A 22073-nucleotide genomic window follows, 5' to 3' on the forward strand; every position below is an offset into this window, starting at 1 on the left:
GTACGCCAAGGGCTCCTTCCCCGAGGTGAGGGGCGGCCACCCCCGCGGGGCTGGGGGGCCGCGGCCGGGGCCGGCCCCAGCCCCTGGAGCCCGCCAGAACCGCTCCTCAGAGCCACGGGATCAGTGAGGTTGGAAAAGGTCTCTGAGGTCATCGCGATCCTTCTCCTCCCTTTGCAGCAATACGCGCCCTCCGTCTTCGAGAAGTACACGACGAGCGTGACGGTGGGGAAGAAGGAGGTGACTCTGAACCTGTACGACACCGCAGGTAAGGGGCTTTTCACCTTGTGCCTTCCATTTCCCCGGTCCCAGTCGGGCTGCCGAGGCGATTCCTCTGCGGCCCTGGGATGGGACCGCGCCGGGGCACCGGCCTGGGACTGAGCCCAAACCCGGCCCCGGCCTTTCGTAACTTCAGGCAAATAACCAGAAACTGCGTTTGTTGCTGTAAAATGCTGCTCTGGTGAGTGTGCCCCCATTTCTTTCCTTCTTCCTCTCCAGAAGGTTTTGCTGTGTCAACTTAAACCAAACCAATATTTAAAGATTGTAAAGCTGGACAGATTTTCAGATTGCTTCTCTGTGAGTGTACTTTTAACATAATATCACAGTTTAGACTGCTGGAGATTAAAGTACAAACAAAACAACCACCATTACCTGTTGCAAACAAAAATGTGCTTTACAGAAAAAAAAGGGTCACTTATCTAATGACAGCTCTGGTCATGGACTTGTCCATTATCTTAACAACTCAGTTGATTCAGAAACACACACCAAATAGCAAACATATCTGGCGGTATTAAAACCCAGTTCCCACATGCAAAGCATAATAGAATCAACCGGGAAAATATTTTAATCTGCTGCCATGTGTGATTGAATAGGGAAGGAGAAAAAGGGTGGTTTGTGTTCAAAATAAAAAGGCCATGGCAGTAAAAGTTATTTGAAAATGCTGATAGTCTGTTCAGGTTCATTTGAGGAACTTGTGAAATGGTTTGTGTTCAACTTCACTCAAAGTTCCCAGACTCTGTTATCCAGCTGTACTCCTAAATGAACCCTAAAATTGACACGTGCTCTGTTTCAGCTCAGTGTAAATCATCTGTTTCAGTTCAAGCCTGTGGGGTTGTTCCAAATTTACACCAAGACAAATAAGAACCGAATGCAGTCCAGTCAATTTAATAGCAGTAAAATGCACTTGCTGTCTTATATACTGCATGTGGTATCTGAAAAGATAATTTTAAAGACTTTTAATCTAGAAGTGAATTTTATTGCTAATTTTTACTACAGGACAGTAAGATGATGAGCACCCAATTTGCTGTTGTATCTTCTTGTGTCAACATTACTGTTCTCGAGTGCAGTAGCTTCTACTGAATGGCCAGAGGTTTGTATTTGTCCTAAAGGAAAAGAGAAGGGCTGAAAATCTGGTGTGAGCAACCAAAGAGGGATTTCTTTAACACAGTGTGTTGACACAAAGAACTTCTCGAGTTTTGTTTGCTGTCGGTGTGGAGTGTTTGCCTGTCACACAGTTCCTAGCTCTCATTTAAAAATCACCATGCTGCAAATTCCAACATTTGCCTTTGGAGCTGGATCTGGAGATGGCAGTAGGTAGGGCAGGTCCAGGATTGCAGCACTAAACTCTCTCCTGACCTACGTGCTCGCTCCTTGCATCACACAGAGCCCAGCTCTGCGCAAGACCTGCAGCCACCAGCAGCCCGGGGAACGCTCTCTGAGCCTGGTGCTGGTGGCTTATCACAGAATCAGGACAGTTTGGGTGGAAAGAGACCTTTAAAGGTCATCTAATCCAACCCCCTTGCCATGGACAAGGACATCTTTATCTAGATCAGGTTGCTCAGAGCCCCGTCCAACCTGACCTTGAGTGTTTCCGGGGATGGGGCAGCCTGTGCCTCATTGTAAAAATTCTTCTTTCTATCTACTGTAAATCTATCCTCTGTTAGTTTAAAACCATTACCTCACGTCCTATAATTTCCCTGTTCATGCATGTAACCAGCAGACAGTGTGTACCTTCCACATTTAGTTCATAGCTCTAAAAATTGTCTTGGACCAAAGCACTGCCCCGTTGGAGAACAGGGAGGTGTATTTTGTGTCTCCTGAGACACTTTGGGAAGTGGAGCTGCCACTGTTGCCACGGAAGAGCAATTGCTTTCCGTTTCTCACTTGGAAACCTTGAAACCCAACGTTTCACCTCCCAAAACTTGTAGCCACAAGGCTACAAGTTTCTAGAGGCTGCTGACACTTGTCTCCTCCCTTCCTGTTTAATTTCTTTCGCTTTTCGTGAGGCACAGCAAGATGATTAGGTGCAAAGAAAGCAGGGAGATTGTCACCTTGGTTAAGGCATTTGATTGGGAGGGGGAAATTTGGTTCCGTTTCAAAGCTGTTTACATAGTTTTATGTTACATATCTGTGTCAGACTCTAATTCAAGCAGCTTTTCATCATCTTTCTGTAACTGGAAGTCATGCTAGAGGAAGGACTCACTTGAGCACACATTTTAATCCCATCCTGTTTTTAATAATACTAAACTGGTGTTGAGTTCCTTAAGGGTTTGACTAGGACCAAGAGTTGTGTCCTGTCCTCCAAGTTCAAATAGTGCAGTGAGAGAAGAGGAAAGGGAGGGGAAGGCAAAGCTGTTACTCTAAAAAGTAACACTGGATTCCCCCACTGCAGAAAAGACTTCAGTATTTATAGGATCTTGCTCAGAGCAACACTAGATAGAGCTGTGTGTTCTTCAGCATCATGGGAAGGTAAAAGATGGGTTCAGCTCAGTTTAAAGTTAGAAGAGTTCTTTGTATTGTCAAGTCCTGTGCAGCTTGAGCCTTTAAGCTTGTCCTACTTTCTGAAGGAGAAGGACACAAACAAAGTGCCTAAGAATCAAACATTTCAAGCTACTTTTTGTTGATGAGAATTTTGGTAACAAGTGAAGTGAAGGAATTAGTCTAAAATATCATAGACTAACAATTTTTGGCGAGACTCTTCTGCTGTGCTGCTCTGTCTTCCTCCTCAGGCACCTCTGGCTGTTGCAGGAAGTTGGTGGTACACATACGCAATGGATAAAGGCTTTGTAATATCACTTGCCTTGTCTGCAAACAGGCTTTGCAGCTGCTTGTTCAGTTAAAAGTTTCCATTTTGAGCTGTGCTCCACAGAGGCAAAGGCACTGAGAGGTAAATGAACTCTTATTTTTACACACTAAGGGAGCAGTGTCCATGCTGCAGCTGCAGTTCAGACACAAGGCTCAGTTCCTGGTGCCACTCAGTGCAGGACTTTCTCACTTTTTTCACCGAGCTGTGCTGGGCTGGGAGAGGCTGGGGAGGAAGTAATGCCTCATCATTGTGGGTGCTCGCTCTGCCTGACAGGAAGCACAGGCAAAGCCTCCAGCGGGGTTTTTCAGGTCTGCGATGACAGATGCACGACAGTCTCAGGCCTTCAGAGGAATTCTAAAAGACAGTGAATGCAAGAATAAGTTTTCATAACTTTGAAAGGGAAGTCATGCCTGAATAAGAAAAAAAAACCCAACTTTTTGATTGCAGTGTGCTCCTCCTGCCCTATCTGTCCTCTTCTGCTGGTTTTCTTCCTGCCAAGAATGTCTGTTTCCCAATTTTTTTTTTAAACTGAGTAGTGAAAAAACATAGCTGGCAACCTACTAACCATGGCATTCCTGTGGAGCCTGTGGAATAACAAACCAAAGAAGACTGGGTGCATTTCTGTGTGCCTGTGAGGGCTCACCATTGCAGGGTTCCATGTGGGTCCTAATGAATGTGGGACAGTACAGACAATGCATGGCCATGTGTAGGAAGTGCTGGGCTGGGCTGGGAGCAGAATGTGACATTATTCCTGACCCTCCAGAGCTGGACAGCACTGCTGGACATTAGGGCAGCATATACTGGGCACTCCTGGCCTGTCAAGTCTTGACTCTGTCATTTACCCTCTCCTGGCAATGGATGCTGAGCTCCTTTATGGACTGAGCAACACACAGGCTGGCACTCCTTTGGTGTTGAATTGGCAAAGGGGTGAGGAAAAGCAGACAGAGGTGAACATGCATGTGAGACCAAGACCTGTGGTTTCACTTCTCCTGCTCACTCTCACCCACCCCCTGAGCTCCCACCCCACTGCAGGGCCTGACTGCAGTGATGTGGGTTATGCAGCATCTCCCAGAGGAATACAGGAGTGGGAGCTTTGAAAAGAATTAGCAAATTTTAGGTGAATTCAGGTAGGTGGATTTTTTTCTTTAAAAAACCCCAAAGTCTCTGATGCTACACTGAATTGACAAAGGCAGAGGAGTCACAGATGTGCTCACACATATGCAGATATTTAACTCCTCCACAGCGTGTTTTTTGTTAATTGAGGAAAGAAAACAGGTACCTGTGTTTGAGGAAGCACACACAGGGGCTTTGCATATACATTCAGTTACTGCTTATTTTCAGCCCTGTTCCTTCTTTTTGAAATTATTCTAGCAGAAGGCTTAAATCTGTGCCAAATTAACTCTGACCACAGTCTGAGCAGCTTTAGAGAGAAAAAGTCTCCCAGGCCCTTTCTTGCATTTCATCAGCCGCACTTGAGGACAGGGGGTGAAAGGGATTGTTTTCAGTGAGAGGGATGTCTATGTTTAGGCACAGCTTGGTCTGGGTCCCGTTACATCCTCAGAACTGAAGAGCTGCAACTGAGCTCTTAAAGAGCAGCTTCCTCTCCTTCTGTGTGAGCTGCAACCACCCAACCGTGACACAAGGGAAGCAATTGCCACCTCACCTTCCCCCTCTGGTCCCTGCACTCTGACTTGTTCTGTGCTCTGTGTCCAACAGTCCAAATGCACATGGAGGTGTGTTTTGTACAGCAGCATTTTCTCATGCATTTGTTGTCTCAGTTTGCTTTATAACCCCCATAACTGCACAGCTGCATTTGAAGGTGAAGGAACAGTTCACCAGGGCATATCTATAGTTCTTGACTTGAAATACAACATAAATCACATCACTGAAGATGCTTTTTCAGCATCTTTTCATGCTCTCTTTTTCATCCAGGAGAGTATGAATTTAGCTGTATGTTCTGATTCCAAGCAAATGAGTGTGTTTCTCCCAAGGGGACAGTCCTGCCCACCTCACAAATTGCCAACAACAACTTGGAGGACCTTTTGATTTTATAAGCTACGTTGCTGAAAGCTGAGAGGCCTGAACTTGAACAGGGACAACCATACACAACACTAGAGGAAGTTAGGAGGGGAAAAAAAGTTTGGTGCATGATGTGTTTAATGCATTTAGAGGATTATCTCGGCAGTAAAATGGTAAATCGGTTGCAAACAAGTAGATGGATTGGGAGAATAAGAAGGGATAAGCAGTATGGTCTTTGCTCTGTTTATACAACATGCATAATTTTGTCAATTATTTCTGGATTAAACCTTGAGGAATCAAACCCTCTTTGTTCCACACCTCCCCATGGAACACACTGCTCTTGCAGAAGCTCAAATACAAAGTGGTGCAAACCCAAGATTCCCATTTCACAAACATCTCAGGCAAACTGAGTAACGGCTTATCCAGCAGGGATTGCCTTGGAATAATCTGCATCTCAACTGATCATTTAAATTAAGGAAAGGAGAAAAATATTGTGGAATTATCAGCCTTCTGATATCTGCAGTTCTTCAGACTGGAGACAAACATGTTGGTAGTGATGAGTGACTTGGGACTGAGCCGGCTGCCAGGGCAGGAATCGTTGCTGTAAAGTTGGGGCACACTGAAATTTTCCACATCCCTTCGTTTGAAATATCAGTAGGAAGATTTAAGATGTGTAACTTCCCTGTAGGGCAGTTTCTTGGCTGTGTGTGGATTGTGGTGATCGTGGGAAGGAACAGCATTCCCAGTTCTCCTTTTGGAAATTCAGTACATCACAGAGACGTACCTGAATCCAGCAGCAGCATTCAGGTGGCAAATACATCTTCTTACAGACTTTCTTCCTCATTAAATGAAAAAGATTGGGGTTTTCCCCTGAACCGCCAACCATATCTGGGAATTACTGCTTTCCAGAACTTAATCTCTCAAAGCAAGACACCTCCAGACCCCAGCACAGTGATTATTGCACATTCATATGTACAGCAAGGGGAAGAGCACAGGTCTGAAGCAAATCAGCTTCCTCTTGTCACATCACGTGCTAGAATATCCCTAATCAGAAGTATGGCAAATCCCCCTGCTTTTCCAGACTTCAGCAGAATTCCTTAAGATCTGCTGGGGAGTCCTGCTTCAAAGGCCAGCTAAGCCTGGCTTATGCTGCAGCATGGCTTGTACAAGCATGGCTCGTACAACCCTGTGTGTGCTGCTGCAGCTGAAGGCACCATGTGTAACCTCTGCTTCCTCTCATCCCACCAGGCTGGGAAAAGCAGGTTTGCCACTATTTTCTGCTTCAGCATTTGTGTCTAGCAAATACAGTGTTTCTTCTCCTCACAGCATCACATGTACAAATGTATTTGGGAGAATGCAGCAGCCACTGCCACATTGCAAATGTTTTAATCAATAACCGTCAGATTCCTCTTGATGATTTTGCTTTTGAGCAGCAACTTGGCAATCAATGGTTAGAACTGCTTCTAAGTCCTTAGCAGGTGGATAAAGCAGGCTTTTTATTAAAACCTCTGCAGGTTTAATATTACTGTTACGTGTTTTATACTGTAAACCATCAGCTTTGTCATCGAAGGGGAAGCTCCTGTACTTAAGGGAAGGAATTTTACAAGTATGAAAAACTTGCAGTCTGTACAATTATAGTGCCATTGTTCTTGGTCTCAAGTATGTGTCTGTGCATATTCCCATCATACTGCTTGTTCAGGACAGAGATTTCTTTTATCCAAACCATTCTCTGTGTCTCAGGGCAGGAGGACTACGATCGGCTGCGACCTCTTTCTTACCAGAACACAAATGTCGTGTTAATTTGTTACGATGTCATGAACCCCACTAGCTATGACAATGTAGCAGCCAAGGTAAGAGCCTCTCCTAATTGCTTCAGCCTTCTAAATGAATTACAGACGCCTGATGTATGACAAGGTGTCAGATTAAAAATGCTGATGCTTTTAATGTCCTGTACCCTGGGTGTGTAGATGCACAGATCACTCATGGTGTGCTGAGCTGCAGGTCACAGACCTTAGACCTGGAGCTCAGCTCTCCACGGCTCAAAAGTGCTCAGAACTGGGGTTGACACACACTAAAAAGATCAAAGAGCAGTGGTGAAATCACTGCTTTATCTGTAGTGATGTCAAACGACCAACAGTGCACATGAGCATTTTAGAGTCAAGTCTACTTCCACCACATGCATATTTAACACAGGAGAGAGATGAGAGCAACCAATTGTCCCTACTGGGATTTCTGTAATGCTTCAAAGCAAAACTTAGTGCTCTTGTACACAGTACCAGCAAAACAAAGCAAGACTTGGTCCAAATTCTGGTTTAAATATGACTTTAGAGGATCTTGTCTGAATTTAAACAGATGTTAAATAAGCATTTTGGCCTAGTGACAGATGCCACTGTGTTTTTATACAGCAGCTGACTTTGGGTAGGACTTGTAAACATTTCTGTAGTGTAAACAGAGCCTGTTGGGCCCCCACCACTGGATAAACCACTCCAAAACTCTGAAATTGCAGCTTATGTTAAACGCTGGTTCTGCTCTTCGGCTTTATTGTTTTGATTTCAGGAAACAAAACCAAAGCCAGATGTAAAAGTTTTGTTTCTCTACCACCAGTGGTACCCTGAAGTGAACCACTTCTGCCGAGGGGTCCCGCTCGTGCTCATCGGCTGCAAGACGGACCTTCGGAAGGACAAGGAGCAGCTGCGCAAGCTCAGGGCTTCCAAGCAGGAACCCATCACTTACAGCCAGGTAAGTGCAGGGCTGTTTAAAGGGCTGGCCCCTTAGCAGGAGATAAAGCACACACAGTAGCACTGCTCCTCACGAGGACGATCCCAGACACTCCAAAATTAGGTGACTGCAGTGTCCAGCTAAAGAAATGACTGGCAGCCAGCACTAACAGGGGGTTCTGTAAGTCCTTCTTGGAAGTGGCCAAATCACCATTTTGACTGCAAAAGTAAAGAGAAATAAGAGCATTTTGCATATTGTGGGGTCTCTGAAAGGACACTACTATCTACATATTTTATTCTCATTATTGTCGTTCTTATTTCCTTTCACAGCTGGGTTATTACTGTTACAAATTTGTAAGCCTTAACAAGTTTGCTGGACTCCCTGCATAATTTTTATTAGCCTACATTGCAGCCATCACTGGTGCTTTGATCAGGGTTGGGATAAAGACTGGAGATGGTAGAATACACATTACAAGATTAAATATACTGACTGTTCTGGAATAAATGTGGTTTGCAAACCCTATTTAAAAATAAATCCTTCCAAGGAAAATAGCAAGAACATCTGCAAGGTTTCTCTAACATGAGAGGCTTTTTTGAAGTCTCTAAAGCAATACTAAAAACCCTGCATATTATCAGATGTTTTTAAGTATTTTGAAGCAGTGAGACTAATAACTAATGTTACATCACCAGTATACCTCTCCTAGGTACAGGAGGAAGTGATGGAACAGCTTGTCCCATGTCACACAAGACCTTTTTGCTCTGGTCTTCCACTTTTTCATTTCTTTTTGTTTTTTAAAACTACAAAGCCATCCTTCTCCTTTCACCTCAGAGCAGCAGCTTTTGGACTGTTTGAGACACATGTCCAGGGAACAAGGTCAAGAGCACTCCGACCTTGAATGAATCACCACTTTTGCTAAACAGCAGGAAAATAAACTGCTACTGCATCACCACAAAACCATGCTGGGCCTTTTAGTTTTGTCTCCCTTGCACACAAGATGAGATCCCACCCTGTCACAGTGAACAGCTGCACACTGTCCCTCATTTGCACGAATAACTCCCTCCACCACCCTTGCACGTGAGGCTCAGGGCAAACAACAGACACTTCTGGCGAGTCTGCTGAGGCTTCATGCAGTTAAATTCAAGGGCCCACCTGATGTACAGACTTTGTCTACTCTGTGAGCCCTCCCACTTGGTTTTTCTCCCCTGAAATATGCACTACCTCAGTCTTTTACAGCTGGTGGCATCTTGAGTCACAGGACATGATGCTTCCAAAGCCAGGCACAGAGGAGCTGAACAGTCTCTGCCAGCACTGCAGCTTGCAAACAACTGGAAGGAGAGAAACTGCTTAAATATGAAGAAAATCCCCCCTATAGAAGCCCAAGTGCTCAAGTGACTCCACTCCCAGGGCTCATAATGAATAAATGCACTTTGTGAGTCATGGGTTGCAGACCTGGAATTCACAGTGAAAGGCTCACAAGCATTCAAACCTGGGAGCTGGCCCTGCACTGACAATAAAAGGATCACAAGCAAAGTAAGAAATTGCTGTGTTTTATCTACAGTGATTTCACACAGCCAGGATTGCATGGAAATGTTTTAGATTCGAGTCTGTTCCCATTGCATGCATTTGGGTGAGGCTGGGAAACACAGGCTCCCATTTGTGTACATGAGGATTTTGGCTGAGCCCTTGTGATGCTTCAGAGCAAAAGTCGAGGTTCCTGCATGTGCACCAGCAAAACAAGGCAAGGCACCAGTCCAGACTCTGTTCTTGCATGTGACATTCATTACTCAAGGTGACATCACAGAGTAGTTAAGGTCAGGCCTGAAAAAAAATATCGCCATGTAGACATCTTATCCTCACTTAAGTATCTACCTCAGCAATTAGTTTAAAGAAATTCAATACTGAGAATATTTTTGTGCTATCAGGACTCTGCATCTTAAGAGTCTCTAGTGCTCTGAACTCTCAGGCCAGGCTCTGGATCAGCACAGTGGAAAAACCCCAAGTTTATTTACAGTGCTTCAGTATATTACTAATACCACTCACTCTGGCACTGCAGTCAGAGGCAGCTGCTTTCTTCCTGACCCTATGATACCAAGATGTGCAAAATAATTCCCCTTTCTCCCCATTTCACTTTCCTTCTCTCACCCACCAGATTCACATCTTTTCTTACCTTTTTTTTTGTTCTTTCCAGGGAGAGGCAGCTTGTCAGGAGATTCACGCAGAGGTTTATCTGGAATGCTCAGCAAAATGCCGGGAAAACATAGAAAATGTTTTTAAAGAAGCAACAACCATTGCACTGAATGCCATGAAAAAAGCCAAGCGCCACAGGAAAAGGAAAGTGTGCTCAGTGTTATGATCTGGACTGCACAAGAGCCAAGTGATTCAGATTTTATAAATAGTTTAACCTTAAAGACCTTTTTTTTTTCATTACATGTTTGTATTCCTAGAACAATTTTTATTTTAAAATTTTAATTATTTTTAGTATTTTTGCACTTTTGTTACGTTGTTCTCAAAGTTTTCAAAGCTCTTTGTCACAGTTAACTGATGCTGTGTGCCTTTGCCCATCTGGCTTTTGCTTCTAACTGCAAACAACTCACTATTTAAATTGCAATGAACAGCAACCACTACTGTATGACTTAGTGGCTTTTTTATTTCTCTGCAAAATAATTGTGGCATGTTATAGCTACAGTTTGCTGTCTTTTTCAAGCAGAAAAGCTGAAAACCCACGTTTTAGAAGTAGTGATATTTAAAGCAGTTTATCAGGCACCTTTGAAGAGACAGAAATGAAGTTTTGTCTTAACTATAACTGTACATTGTACAGATTTTGTGCAACTTTATCCTCTGCTTGTTACATGAGCAGCTGGTAAAAAATTCTCTTTTGGAGCAAGCCATCATTTTTATTTTACATGCAGAGTAAAGAGATCTTGATCCTTGAAAAATCTTTTGTTTGTTCTTCTCTCAGCTCGCTTTGATTTAATTAAGGCTTGTGAATCCCTACGAGCTTAAAATGGAAAATTAAAAGAAATAATGCACACGTTTGACTATAGAAAAATCTTGAATTGTGCAGCCTTTTCTCCACAAGAAGACATTTGTCAGTAAAAGAAACACAGCCACCCATCACCTTCCCCAGTACAAAACTGAAACACCAACGCACAGGAAGTGACCACATTTACCATCAGCTCCAGTGGAAATCTCTCAGAGTTTTTAATCTGAGTTTCTCATGCTGCAGAACTCACGTTACTCACCCCTGCAAAACCAGCTCCACTGCTCAGATAGAGCAGGTTCCAGCATCACTCTCAAAATAAAGCAATTTACATTTCATAAACTGAGAGTTCAAAGGATTTAAAAACCTCACAGGGTGTGCAAAATTCAACATAACAAGATGCAGCCCAGCTGGTGTGAAAGTTGTTGAAAATACTCAAATTGCAATTCACTGCTCATGCCCACAGGACAGTGACACAGCAGAGGCAATTCTGCTTGTTTGCAGCCACAGCACTGATGGAACCACTTCCATCTGTGCTGTGTCCCTGTTTCCTCATGAACACGTTTAGGGGGAGGAGGGCACCGTGTTCAGACACTGCCCAAGGATGTGCCCACTTTGGGCTCTGTGCTGGCTCAGAGGGAACCTTCCCCACTGAGGAAGACACAGCCTAAGGCAGCTCAGTGCTGCAGCTGGCTCAGGATGCACAGACATTACAGCACCCAAAACAAGGGTGTTTTAATGAGCAAGTTCAGGTTCAAGCAGCACAAGGAGTTTAGCAGGATGGCAGGCACTGTTTGTCCCATGCCACCCTCCTGAACCAGTGTTTACAAGTGCAGCATCTGAAGAGAGCATTTAATATTTCTGTCCTCCCCTTTCCAGAATGCTGTTTCAAAACCAACCCAAGGGCAGTGTGTGTGTTACTAAAAAGGGGCTGAAGCAGCTGCATATTGAATGGTTTATTTTAGGTCCTTTCAGGCCTGGACAGATGACTCGGTCTCCCTGGAAAAGGGATAGCAGACTTCCCTGCCATTTAAAAACCCCTTTTGCTTGCTTGATTTTGTTTTCTAAAGAGAATTTCTCTTCTTTAAACGGCTTTTTAAAAGTGTATATAGCAGCAGTATGGTACAAAGATGAGCACTTTCTTTTCACAGTACACACAGGTTTAGTATTGCCACTGAAAATATGCCTTAAACAAATGCCTTGAAAAACAGCATTCGCTCTGTATTCCTGGATCCACCCAGAGTGTTTATAACCCTTTGCAAATTCAATTACCAGAATTTAAATAATAAAACTGGAAAGTGTTAAGTATCATTCCAGAATTGGAATTACAGTAGATCCCACATTCCCCCAACGCTGGCGCTTTGCCAGGCAGGTGCATGCTGCTCTATATACAGAAGAAAAAAAAAAACCCAGAAGCAAACATGTTTTATATTAAATATACATAAATAGCAGGACTGCAGACTGGAGAGCCATGCTTGAGATAATACTGAGTCTGTGCTGGCAGAGTCCTTTGCCAAACACGGGGACAGATGAGTCCTCCCGAGCCCATCTGTCCGAGCTGGGCTTTAGCAGGATCTGTCCCAAACCCAGCCCTGCTGCAGGCAGAGGGATGCACACTATGAATGGGGTGGTTCACAGCTTCTTCACTTTGTCTTTGTTTTTCTGGAGTTTAGTGTGCACCACCTTGAGAGTAGTGAGGAAGTTCCCGAGGAAGAGCAGCAGAAACGTGAAAGCCAACACAAAAACCTGAGAGGGGAGAAGAAGCTGCATTTACTACGTTTTACTATTACAACATGGATTATATTCAACACTGCTGGACTCTACTGGACATAGAACAGGCCCTGTGCTGCATTATGCTGAAATATTTAATTGGGGTCAGATGCCCAAATATCTTTCAGGATGTGGTTAAACACCCCCTCTCCCCCTGCCCCGTGCTTTTTCCGAGCAGAGCCAACACACACCTGCCATTCTTTGCACTCCTTGTGCCTTGACAGTCCGAAAAGCGTGATTGCATTATATAGCTGCCAGAACTGCAAAGGGATAAAAAAAATGCATTTTCATTACTAGCAAAATAAAAATGAAACCCTGGGAACATTCTTCATGGGTATGTGTGATCCGAAGCACCTTCGTGTGGTGCTGTGACACTGCACCCAGGGGGAGAACGGGACTGCCCAACTTACATGCCCGAAGAACAAGAAGGGAAGGAGAAACGTCAGCCCCCGCCACATCCAGGACTGAAATCCTTCTGGAAAAGGTTGACAGACAGGCAGAGTGTGAGCACAGAAGAGCCAGGACTGGAGCTGCAGCTCTTCCCCACCCAGACCACCCCGTAAGGGCTGTTCCTGTCCTGCTCTGCAATAACCAACCAATTTGAAGGTGTGATAATGGAAGGAGGATGAAGATGGGGATGACCAAAACCTCCATCTTGACCCCCTCAAAAGCTGACAGAGATCAGATCCCTCTGCTCCTGACCCACAGGACCTAAGGAGATGGATAAAAACCTTGCTCTCCTTCCTGCCTTGGGACACAGGCAGCAAGGCAGGGGGGCAGCTCTGCAAAGCTCACTCTCGAAGGCCACACAGCCCTCTCCCTCCCTATCACTGCATTCAAAACCTGTGCCAAAACTGTGCAAAGAAAGCATTGCAGGAAACCTCACCCACTGTAAGGTCCAAGTGGTTTCTCTCCCCCAAAGCCCGGAGCCTATAGAGGCAGCCCCTTTGGTAATAATACTGTAGGAACTGAACACAGCCTGGAGAAGGAGAGAGAAGACATTACTGCTTTGGCTATTCTGGGGTATGATAAGTATCAAATTACTTTAATAATATTTAATCCAAGAGCATTTAATTATTGCTTATATTTGTAGACTGCATATTTGTACACTATCTTTATACTCCTACAGTTTAATACTCCAGTATTTACCAAACAGAAGTGTTTTCTTCTAAGCATGTAAAGACACAAAATGACTTTATCCTGCGAATTAGCAAGGTAAGAAATACTCACTCTGAAATATTGAAAATGCTAAAAATTGACTGCGAAACATCTGATACATGAGTCCATCTGGCCTGGAAGCAAAACACAGGGGAGGTCCATTAGTTTGCTAAAAGCAGGTGACATGACACCCTTCCCCTGTACCACCAAGCCTCATCCCATTAGCAAACGAAGCAGCAGCTGGTACCCAGCCCATTCCACCCCACTGGGAGCCCAGAGAGGTGCTACAGCCACACAGAAAACACTCTCATTGATTAGTTTTCCCCTCTCCCACATGTATAAAAATCTTTGCCATTATCCCAGTTTTCTTTAGGCAGCAAAGCCATTCAGCATCATCCACATCAAGAATCCGAGCGGTGGAGAAGGGGGGGGTTGTGCTCATTATCCTGAGGGCAGTTCAGGATAGATGGAGGACAAGGGATCTTCTGCTCCAGCAATGATATCATCCCCTTACAATTTCTAATAATTAAAACAAATTTTAATAATTAACTAATCAGTTCATGCCCAAGATGAGAGGGGTTGAATGGGGGCTGTCCATGGGGTGCATCGCTGGGTTGTCTGACACCACTCCCCTGTATTTTTGGCTTTGGACTCTGTAATCAGGGTTTAATAAAGGCACCAAACCTTCATTTTGTGGTGTCCTTCCTCTACAGCAGCAAAGTGCTGCTCGTTTCCTTACTTACAGAGATAGAAATTTGGAGCCTTGCAGAGACTTTGTTACCACCACCCCAGCTACATTGTAAGGTTTGTGTTTCTTTCTTTCTTTTTTTAAACCAGCAACGTAAATACAAACTTGCAGTGTTGTATTTATCACTGGAAACATCTGTAACATCAAACAAATATTAAGTCTGACCCTCTGCCATGAGCCCATGCGGCCACAGCTTCCCTGTCACGCTGAATTTGAATGCTCAGATGACATAAACACCGTGGAACAGGCTTGAAGCACCTCGAGCAGGCGACAGCAGACTCACCACGTCAACATCACTCCAGACAGGAACGTGGAAACGTAGTGATGGGACACCCACCAGCCTTTGATCCTGAGAAAAAAAACAAATGTGGCAGTTAAGACAAGAAACATGGATTTCAACACCAAAGCCCAGCTTTATGGACAAAAATGATCCTGACTTGGGAAGGAGGGACAGGGAACAGAACAGTCAGCCCAACTCAAGCACAAGGGATGCTGCAGAACACTGTCTGGCAGTGTGGTTTAGTTGGGAGCACAAATCCATGGCATTGGAGGGAGGCTCAGGACCAGGGCATGTCTCCCGTGCTCCCACGGGCTCTCCAGCACATCCAGCAGCAGCAGCCCCTGGAGCAGGAGGCACCTCCATGGCTAATGACACACAAGTGTCAGCACACACACCCTTTTTTTCCCTGCCATGGAAGGAAGTGATGTTTCCAAGGCCTTCCTGTGAGGTGGCTGGTTCTTTCAGACACAAGCACTAAAGGGAGCTCAGAAAACAAAAGTAAAGTGAGCAAGGGCTGTAGTGGAGCAGAATCAAGAAGGGAGGGGCTGCTCCAGAGCCAAAGCTGCCTTGGAAACTAAGCCAGCGTGGGTTGATTTCGGGCGTTTGGCCATGGATTGATTTGGGGTGTTTCTGACCAAAAGTGTGTGAACTCTGACACAAAGCAGCACACCTACAAACCCCACAGCTACCATAAACATCCAACACTTTGGACCAAGAACTTGGGGACTTTTAGGAACTGTAACTTCTCTCTCCCCAAATTTCAGGTGGCCACATCTGCCCTTGGAAGCAACCAGGAAGGGGGATGGAGACAAGACCCCGCAGAGAGGCATCAGCATCTCATATTTGCTGGCTTCAGTGCCAAGCTGAATCCTCACTTGTCTCTTATTTTCTTTTAAGGACATTTCATGCCCTACATGTTTTTTGCAGGTGGCACTGTACCTTGACCCATTGCTAATGAGAATGCTTTCCCGTATCGTCAGCGTGCAGTAATACCACACTAACAGAAAGTTAAACACTTCATCTGTCACCCTGTTAAACAGAAAAAACCACAGAGTTAAAAAAAAAAAAATCCTGTTCCTTGTAAAGATACATTTCAAAAAGCCCTATTTTTCCTTCCTCCCCTTGAGTGAATGAAAACCTGCCAAGTGAGGCCACAGACACAAAGCCCCAGTCCTGAACGTCTCTAACCCTCAGGCAGAACTGCACACAGACAGCACTTGAAGAGTTCAGGGCCATTTCCCCCCTGGGAAGTGCCCTGTGATATAACACTGCAGATCCTGAGCTGATAAGCAGGTATGCAGGGATGACATTAAGTCCTTCTGAAGGAGAGAAAGCACCATAGAAGCAGAGGATGATCCAATTTGGAAAGACATTTCCAGGCTAATTCAGTGAGGAGATTTCCATGAGATCTATATAAATCCAATCAACTAAAAGAAGGAAGAGCATTACCCTCTGAAAGGGAAAAAAACTACCCACCAAAACTTTATTTTGCCATTTGCAAACTCCTGAAGCTAAGGGGATTTGGGGCAGTCTCTGTACAGGGCAGCATCATTCCTGCTACAATCCTGCATTCACCCAGACTCACAGAGACCTCAGGGAAGTGTCTGGCTCCAACATCTTCCTGGTTTTTAAGCAACATTAAATACTGGAAGCTTGTTGGTGCTCAGACACTTATCACAACCTGGAGATAACGTTTCAGGTCTGATTATTTCATGCAAATCCTCTCTCACTGCCTTTGCAAACCCAAAGCTGCAGCACGGTCCCTGCCCTAGGACCGCCCATGTACAAAAGCAACTGCTTGTTCCCAAGCACAGCATCATGCCAGAAAAAAAAAAAGAAATCAGGAAACATGTTGTTTGACTCCTCTCAATTACAAAAGACTCCCAAAAGAGTTTAAAAAGGCAAAACAAGTACCTAAAATACAGACCCTGCTAGAGTTGAAGAGGAGCAGAAAGTGTCCTGCTGTCCAACTGCCCAAAGCCTAAACACTACCAGAGCCCATCTCACCATCCTCAACAGGATATAAGTTAGTTCCAATCCAGCACATTTTTATTCAAAATACTTGATTAAAAGTAAAAATGCAGCTTACCTATAGTGCAGAAAAAACCTACAGGCAACAGCCCCAAGTAACAAGATTATTGTCAGATAAAGTTTGAACTTCTCATACTCGTCCTTGTAGGCAAACCTGGAAGGGAACAGACACTGTTTATGGACACAAACGGGTGTTTGACCACAGTGGGGCTTCGCTTTTTTCAAACCAGACACAAATCCACATGCCAAGCCCAGAGACAGAGATTTTGCTGAAACACTTAGAAAAGCAGTAGAGGGGTGAAAGGCAGAGTTCTGCCTGCAGGGAGGGCCTGTCTCTGCTGCAAGACAATGGCTTAACTCCATCAGCTGCTTTCTGGGTTGGCACGATAAGATTTAAAACATATAAATCTCCATTTTCTGCAGCATTGTATGCCTGAAGTCACAATACCATTTTTCATTGCAAAAAGACCCCGCCCTTACAATTAGACCACAGGCTGGGCTGGGCTTAAAAGCAAGTGATGGACAAATTCAATTGTAGCTACATGAAGCCTTAGCTTGTTCCCATGTCATGGTCCAACTTGCCCACCCCTGACATTTCACTCATCAGATCTGAGAGAAACCCATTCCCCTCTCTGGACTTTAGTGCAGACTCACAGCTGGCCCCAGAGGAACCCAAATCACACGTGTGGGAACACTCACTCACTTTGCTTGGTTACTCAGGAGAGTTACATTCACGTTTCCCAGCACCAGATTCAAGTACAGGCTGAAAGACAAAAACCAAGAGCAGACCCAAGTAAGTTGTTTTATTTGAACATCACAGGATGACCCAGATTGAGTTGATGAGACAATGTCTCTGCCAAAGCCACGTTTGCTGGAGGTTTTTAATTAAGGCAAACTGGAGGGATGGACCACAGAAGAGGATCTAAACGTGGAAAGATTGGTCAGCATTTCCAAGAAGTTAAAGAACAGATTTATTTTCCTGGTCCCTTTTCTGCACTACAGTCTAAGGACGAGATATGTAACATGCACTCTCCAAATCCAAAAATAACAGGGAGGAATTGGAAGAAAAGTTTCTGATAGAAACTTCTGAGGGGCTGCAGCATCGCAGAGCGCTTGACAATTGTCACAAATCTGTCCTGACAACCCCCCCGAAGGAAAGTATAAATTCAAAGTTGGTTGAAAATGTTATTTAAAAAAAAAAAAAAAAAAAAAAAAGAGAAAATTCTTATGCTGATTCAATCCTTAAAAAAATTAGCCCGGAAAAACATCAGTATGGAACAGTGAACTGCACAATCCCTCACCAATGCAGGTTACTTTCATTTTAAGAGAAAACCTGCACTGCCCACACACACAGTGCATTTACATACACTCACAGCTCATGAATTCTGTGTACCACTGACACAGCAGCTCAGCAAGAGATTTATGACTAATCCAATTTCACATGTCTGTCTTCAACATGCACCTTATCCTTCAGGAACAAACTGCTGAGAATACTTGAAAAATCAGCCTTCCTGGAGCGTGTGCCTCCCCAGGGAACACGTACCCGTTCTTCTTTGGCAGGTAGGCTTCCATGTCAAAGAAGGCATTCTGCCTCTCCTTGATCTGGTTGCTGATCTCCTGAATGAGAGCAAACTCCTCAGGACTCGCTCTGGGCTTGCACCTGCAAGAGCACAGAAACAAGATATTCCTGTTCACGTTTTCACCTCCTTTTTATTTAAAGGGAAAATAATGTTGTCATAAAATCCACGCTGTTAAAAAGCTGACTGTGTGAGGTGATGCCACAGCCCACTTTGCTCCTGTATTTCTGCAGCACCATTTGGTTCACCACGACTTTATTTCACTGCCAGGTTTATGCTACTGTAAGTTACCTCAACCAGCTGGTTTATAAATCAGCTTCGCTTTTCATCAGCTCAGTGACAGGACTGTGTGCTCTTCCCTAACAGAGCACTTTGGGAATTTTGTGCTTTTTTGCAGGAACTCCTTCCACCTTGGGAACTCTGTGTGTGGTTTCACACACTGCCCTTGCCGAGGCTGCAGCTCTTCAGGTATGAAATACTGCAGGATGTAACAGGACACAGAGCTGATGATTTACTGGCAAACTGTGGTTTTAGCAATTAATGTAAAACAGAGAGCAATGTGCAGCAGAGCCAGCAGCCCGGGGTGTTGGAGGCGCTGTACTGAGACCTGCACACCAGGAATTCAGCTTGTGGCTCCTGGGGATCAGCCAAGCAGCCAGAGACAGCTCCCTCCTGTAGATCCACCTAGGGGTAAGTTACACCTCCAGGTTTGAGGATTGATGTTGCTCCTCCAGTTACAGCCTATGGAGCAAAGCTTTGCTCACCTGGCAAAACCCACAGACCAAAAGCTGCAGGGACACACTGCAAGGATGAAACCCACACTGGCTCCCTCAAAATCCTTTGTTTGCAGGACTCCATCTCTCATACAGTTATTAACATTTTACCTGGCTATAATATGGAGCAACTTTAGCACTGCAACTGTACATTAACTGTACATTAACTGTAGACTGTACATTAAAATGCTAAAAATCCAACCATTTGAGCCCTTTGGGAAGGAGAAACATCCCATCCCTGACTCCTCCCCCCTCCAGGTCTCCCATTACCGTTGCAGGCTGTGCTTCAGATCCCTTAGTGTCTTCTTCTGCCTCTGTATGGAGCTGCTGCAGGCTGTCTGCAAGCTGGTGACTTCTTCCAGTTTCTGCCTGTAAACTTTGTGTGTTTCCTGCAGGAGAAGAGGAGACAGTTGGTAGGAAGAGCCCTTCTAGGTTACTCATGGCATTTGGTCCTCCCCTCCAAGGGAAGCAAGCAAACCCCTGGTTTTTGGGAGTCAACAGGCACCCCTGCAAACAAGCAAGGAGGGGGTGATGCCAACCAGCACAGATCCAACAGGGCTTAAATGGACACTGATGAAAGTCCTGCAAGAGGAAAAGCATCCTCTCTACACTCATCTAATTTCCTCTTTCTAATGAGCTTTCCCACTCAGGAGCTCCTCACTCCAGTCCCACCCTGCAATGAAGCCCCTAATCCTTGAATCTCCTAATCCTCCAATCTCCTAATCCTCCATTTGATCCTGATCCATCTCCATCAAATGGGTGGCTAAATCACAGAGCAGGCACTCCAATTTCACAGCCAGATTAAATCTGGAGGGAAAAAGATGATGTGGACCTGAAGGGGAGGGGAAAAAAGATACAAATTCAGGTCAGGGGGTTTAGGCACCTCCTGGCCACCACTGCCATCCTGACCCTATGGATGTCCAAGCAACCTACTGCCCCATACTCTGGTTTAAGAGGTCTCAGGAAGGGTTCACCAGGCACCAAGCAATGACCTCTGGGCCAACTGTAAGATCTATAATGACTTAGAAATCAGAGTTTGCAGAGTTAGTGCCAAGAGACAGCGTAGGTAACACGGCTGTTGGCACAGCTGCTTCATCTGCCAACACTTCAGTGACTACAGAAAATTCCCACTGCTTTTCCCAGAGCATAAACATGGTGGTAAAACCCCACAAACCAAATCTTTGCTCTCCTTTGTCAGGATCCAGCTGGTAAATGTTTGTTATTTACAAGAACAAACCAAAACAAGCTCCAGTATCCAATTTAAAGACCTTAATAACCAAACTAACCATGTCCAGGTACTGCAGCTCTCATCATTTCTGGATCACTTTGGCTTTGGTTGGTATGGGCAGGACTTCAGGGCTCCCTGGATTGCAGAGTAACTCATCTTGCTTCTCTAGATGTCACGCAACAACATCTTATAAAAGGCTGATTCAAAGGGCGTAAAAAGCTCTTTGCCAAAAAAGGGTTCAGGTATTTATTGAAAACACGAATAGGCGAGTTGAGAGCTGGTAAATTTTACCCCCAGCCAAAAACATCAGGATAATGGTTTGAAAATGACACTGTTGTTTAGAAGAACATAACATTTGCTACAAGTGGGGTTATTTATTTGCCAAGAGAGACCAGTGCTTACAAGGAGACTCACTGACAGCAGGGTCCTAATCCAAATCTTGTGACATGTTCATTCTCAGGGTTTAAATTAATAAACTGTTGCAGAGCAACTTGCATTTTTTCCCACATCCCTGCCCCAAAACTGAAACACCCCACAACCCTGACTCTGTCTCAGAGATGAGGCGCTGCCCTGGCAACCCAAACAACGAAAATCTGCAGAAGTGGCTGGTTAGAAGAGCTTTGCAAACCTGAATGTCCCCAAGCCCATCCCATGGGTCCCCACTGCCCCAGGGGTATGCTCAGTGCTGCTGTACAGCAGCACCAGCCCCTCCAAAGCCCCCCACACCCAAATACAAGTGCAGCCCCCAGGGCCCTGTGCCAGCCAGCACGGCAGGGCAGGAGCTACAACCAGAGCCCAAGATGCAGCCCCTGATCCAGGACTTACAAGACAACTATAAAATACGAGACGAGGCAGGAGTGCAAAAGAAACACAGATCATTTTGCCCCATGGGGACCAGAACTGCTCCCAACACAGCAAAAAAATCTGACCACCAAAATTTATTTATTTTCCCTGCTGGCATTGCAAGGGAGACCATTTTAGTGGGGGTGACCAGAGTACCTTGGGAAATACCCACAGAGAGCTCCTTCAAGCCATGAAGAGCAGCTCCTACATGGTCCTGGACCAGCATTTCCAGCTGGAGATGAGAGTCAGGGCAGCCAAAAAGGGTGCTGACAGGAGGAGATGCAGGCATGGAGGGGGGTCAAGCTGCTGCTGGGGAAAACAGGCTCCTCAAGAGCAAGAGATGCTGCAAGTGCATTCAGAAAGCCACGAGCAAGGGCAAGTATGAGTGGACATAGAGATGGAAGCACTTTCTTACTCTAGAGTTGAGGTTTGACTTGAAGCCGGTTCAGGAGTACAGGACCTTCCTCCAAAGCACATTTAAGCACCACCAGCAACTCGTGGAGCTGGAGCAGAATCATGACCTCTCTGTTCCCCTCTTCTGCAACACGTAAGAACTCCCTGATCGTGGATGTTATTCCAGCTTTTTACCTCTACAGTGCTAATCACTGGCCAACTACACCTCGTGCCACCAGCAGCTTCCACTCCACTGAGAGGTATTTCCACTTTCCTTTCATGGGTGGGGAAACTGAGGCAGGGACAAGTTATTGACATTTTGCTGTGGTTTAGGTCAGACAGGTGCTGGTTGAAGACAGTCAGCACACACAGCAAACAAGTGACCAACAAAACCACGCCAGCTGGTCTCTCCCAGCACCAAGCCTCTCCTGCTAACAGACATGCAACCTGAACTGACTTTTAATTAAGAAAAC

The 22073-nt window shown here is 45.1% G+C and overlaps 2 protein-coding genes across 3 annotated transcripts in view; one reads left to right on the plus strand and one right to left on the minus strand.

Annotated features, from left to right (window-relative positions):
• Positions 1-10246, plus strand: part of RHOF (ras homolog family member F, filopodia associated) — a 26192-nt gene extending 15946 nt beyond the window's left edge. For both annotated transcript variants that reach the window (XM_018076270.2, XM_029961089.1), the window contains 4 exons: positions 178-265; positions 6842-6951; positions 7706-7840; positions 10008-10246. In XM_018076270.2, coding sequence (XP_017931759.1) covers positions 178-265; positions 6842-6951; positions 7706-7840; positions 10008-10172 — 498 coding nt within the window. In that variant the 3' untranslated portion in view covers positions 10173-10246. The remainder of the gene's footprint in view (positions 1-177; positions 266-6841; positions 6952-7705; positions 7841-10007) is intronic.
• A 1496-nt stretch (positions 10247-11742) lies between these two features.
• TMEM120B (transmembrane protein 120B) lies at positions 11743-21496 on the minus strand. The gene is made up of 12 exons (XM_029961214.1): positions 21416-21496; positions 19407-19525; positions 18330-18446; positions 17490-17549; positions 16845-16940; positions 15695-15784; positions 14759-14824; positions 13800-13861; positions 13456-13548; positions 12980-13044; positions 12761-12829; positions 11743-12545 (listed from the first exon to the last, which is right to left on the minus strand). The coding sequence occupies exons 1-12, from the start codon at positions 21494-21496 to the stop codon at positions 12432-12434; spliced, it is 1032 nt and encodes a 343-aa protein (XP_029817074.1). The 3' UTR covers positions 11743-12431.
• Positions 21497-22073: the final 577 nt, after the last annotated feature.

Source organism: Manacus vitellinus, unplaced genomic scaffold (genome assembly GCF_001715985.3).
Source record: "Manacus vitellinus isolate BGI_N305 unplaced genomic scaffold, ASM171598v3 scaffold_31_pilon, whole genome shotgun sequence".
Taxonomy (NCBI): domain Eukaryota; kingdom Metazoa; phylum Chordata; class Aves; order Passeriformes; family Pipridae; genus Manacus; species Manacus vitellinus.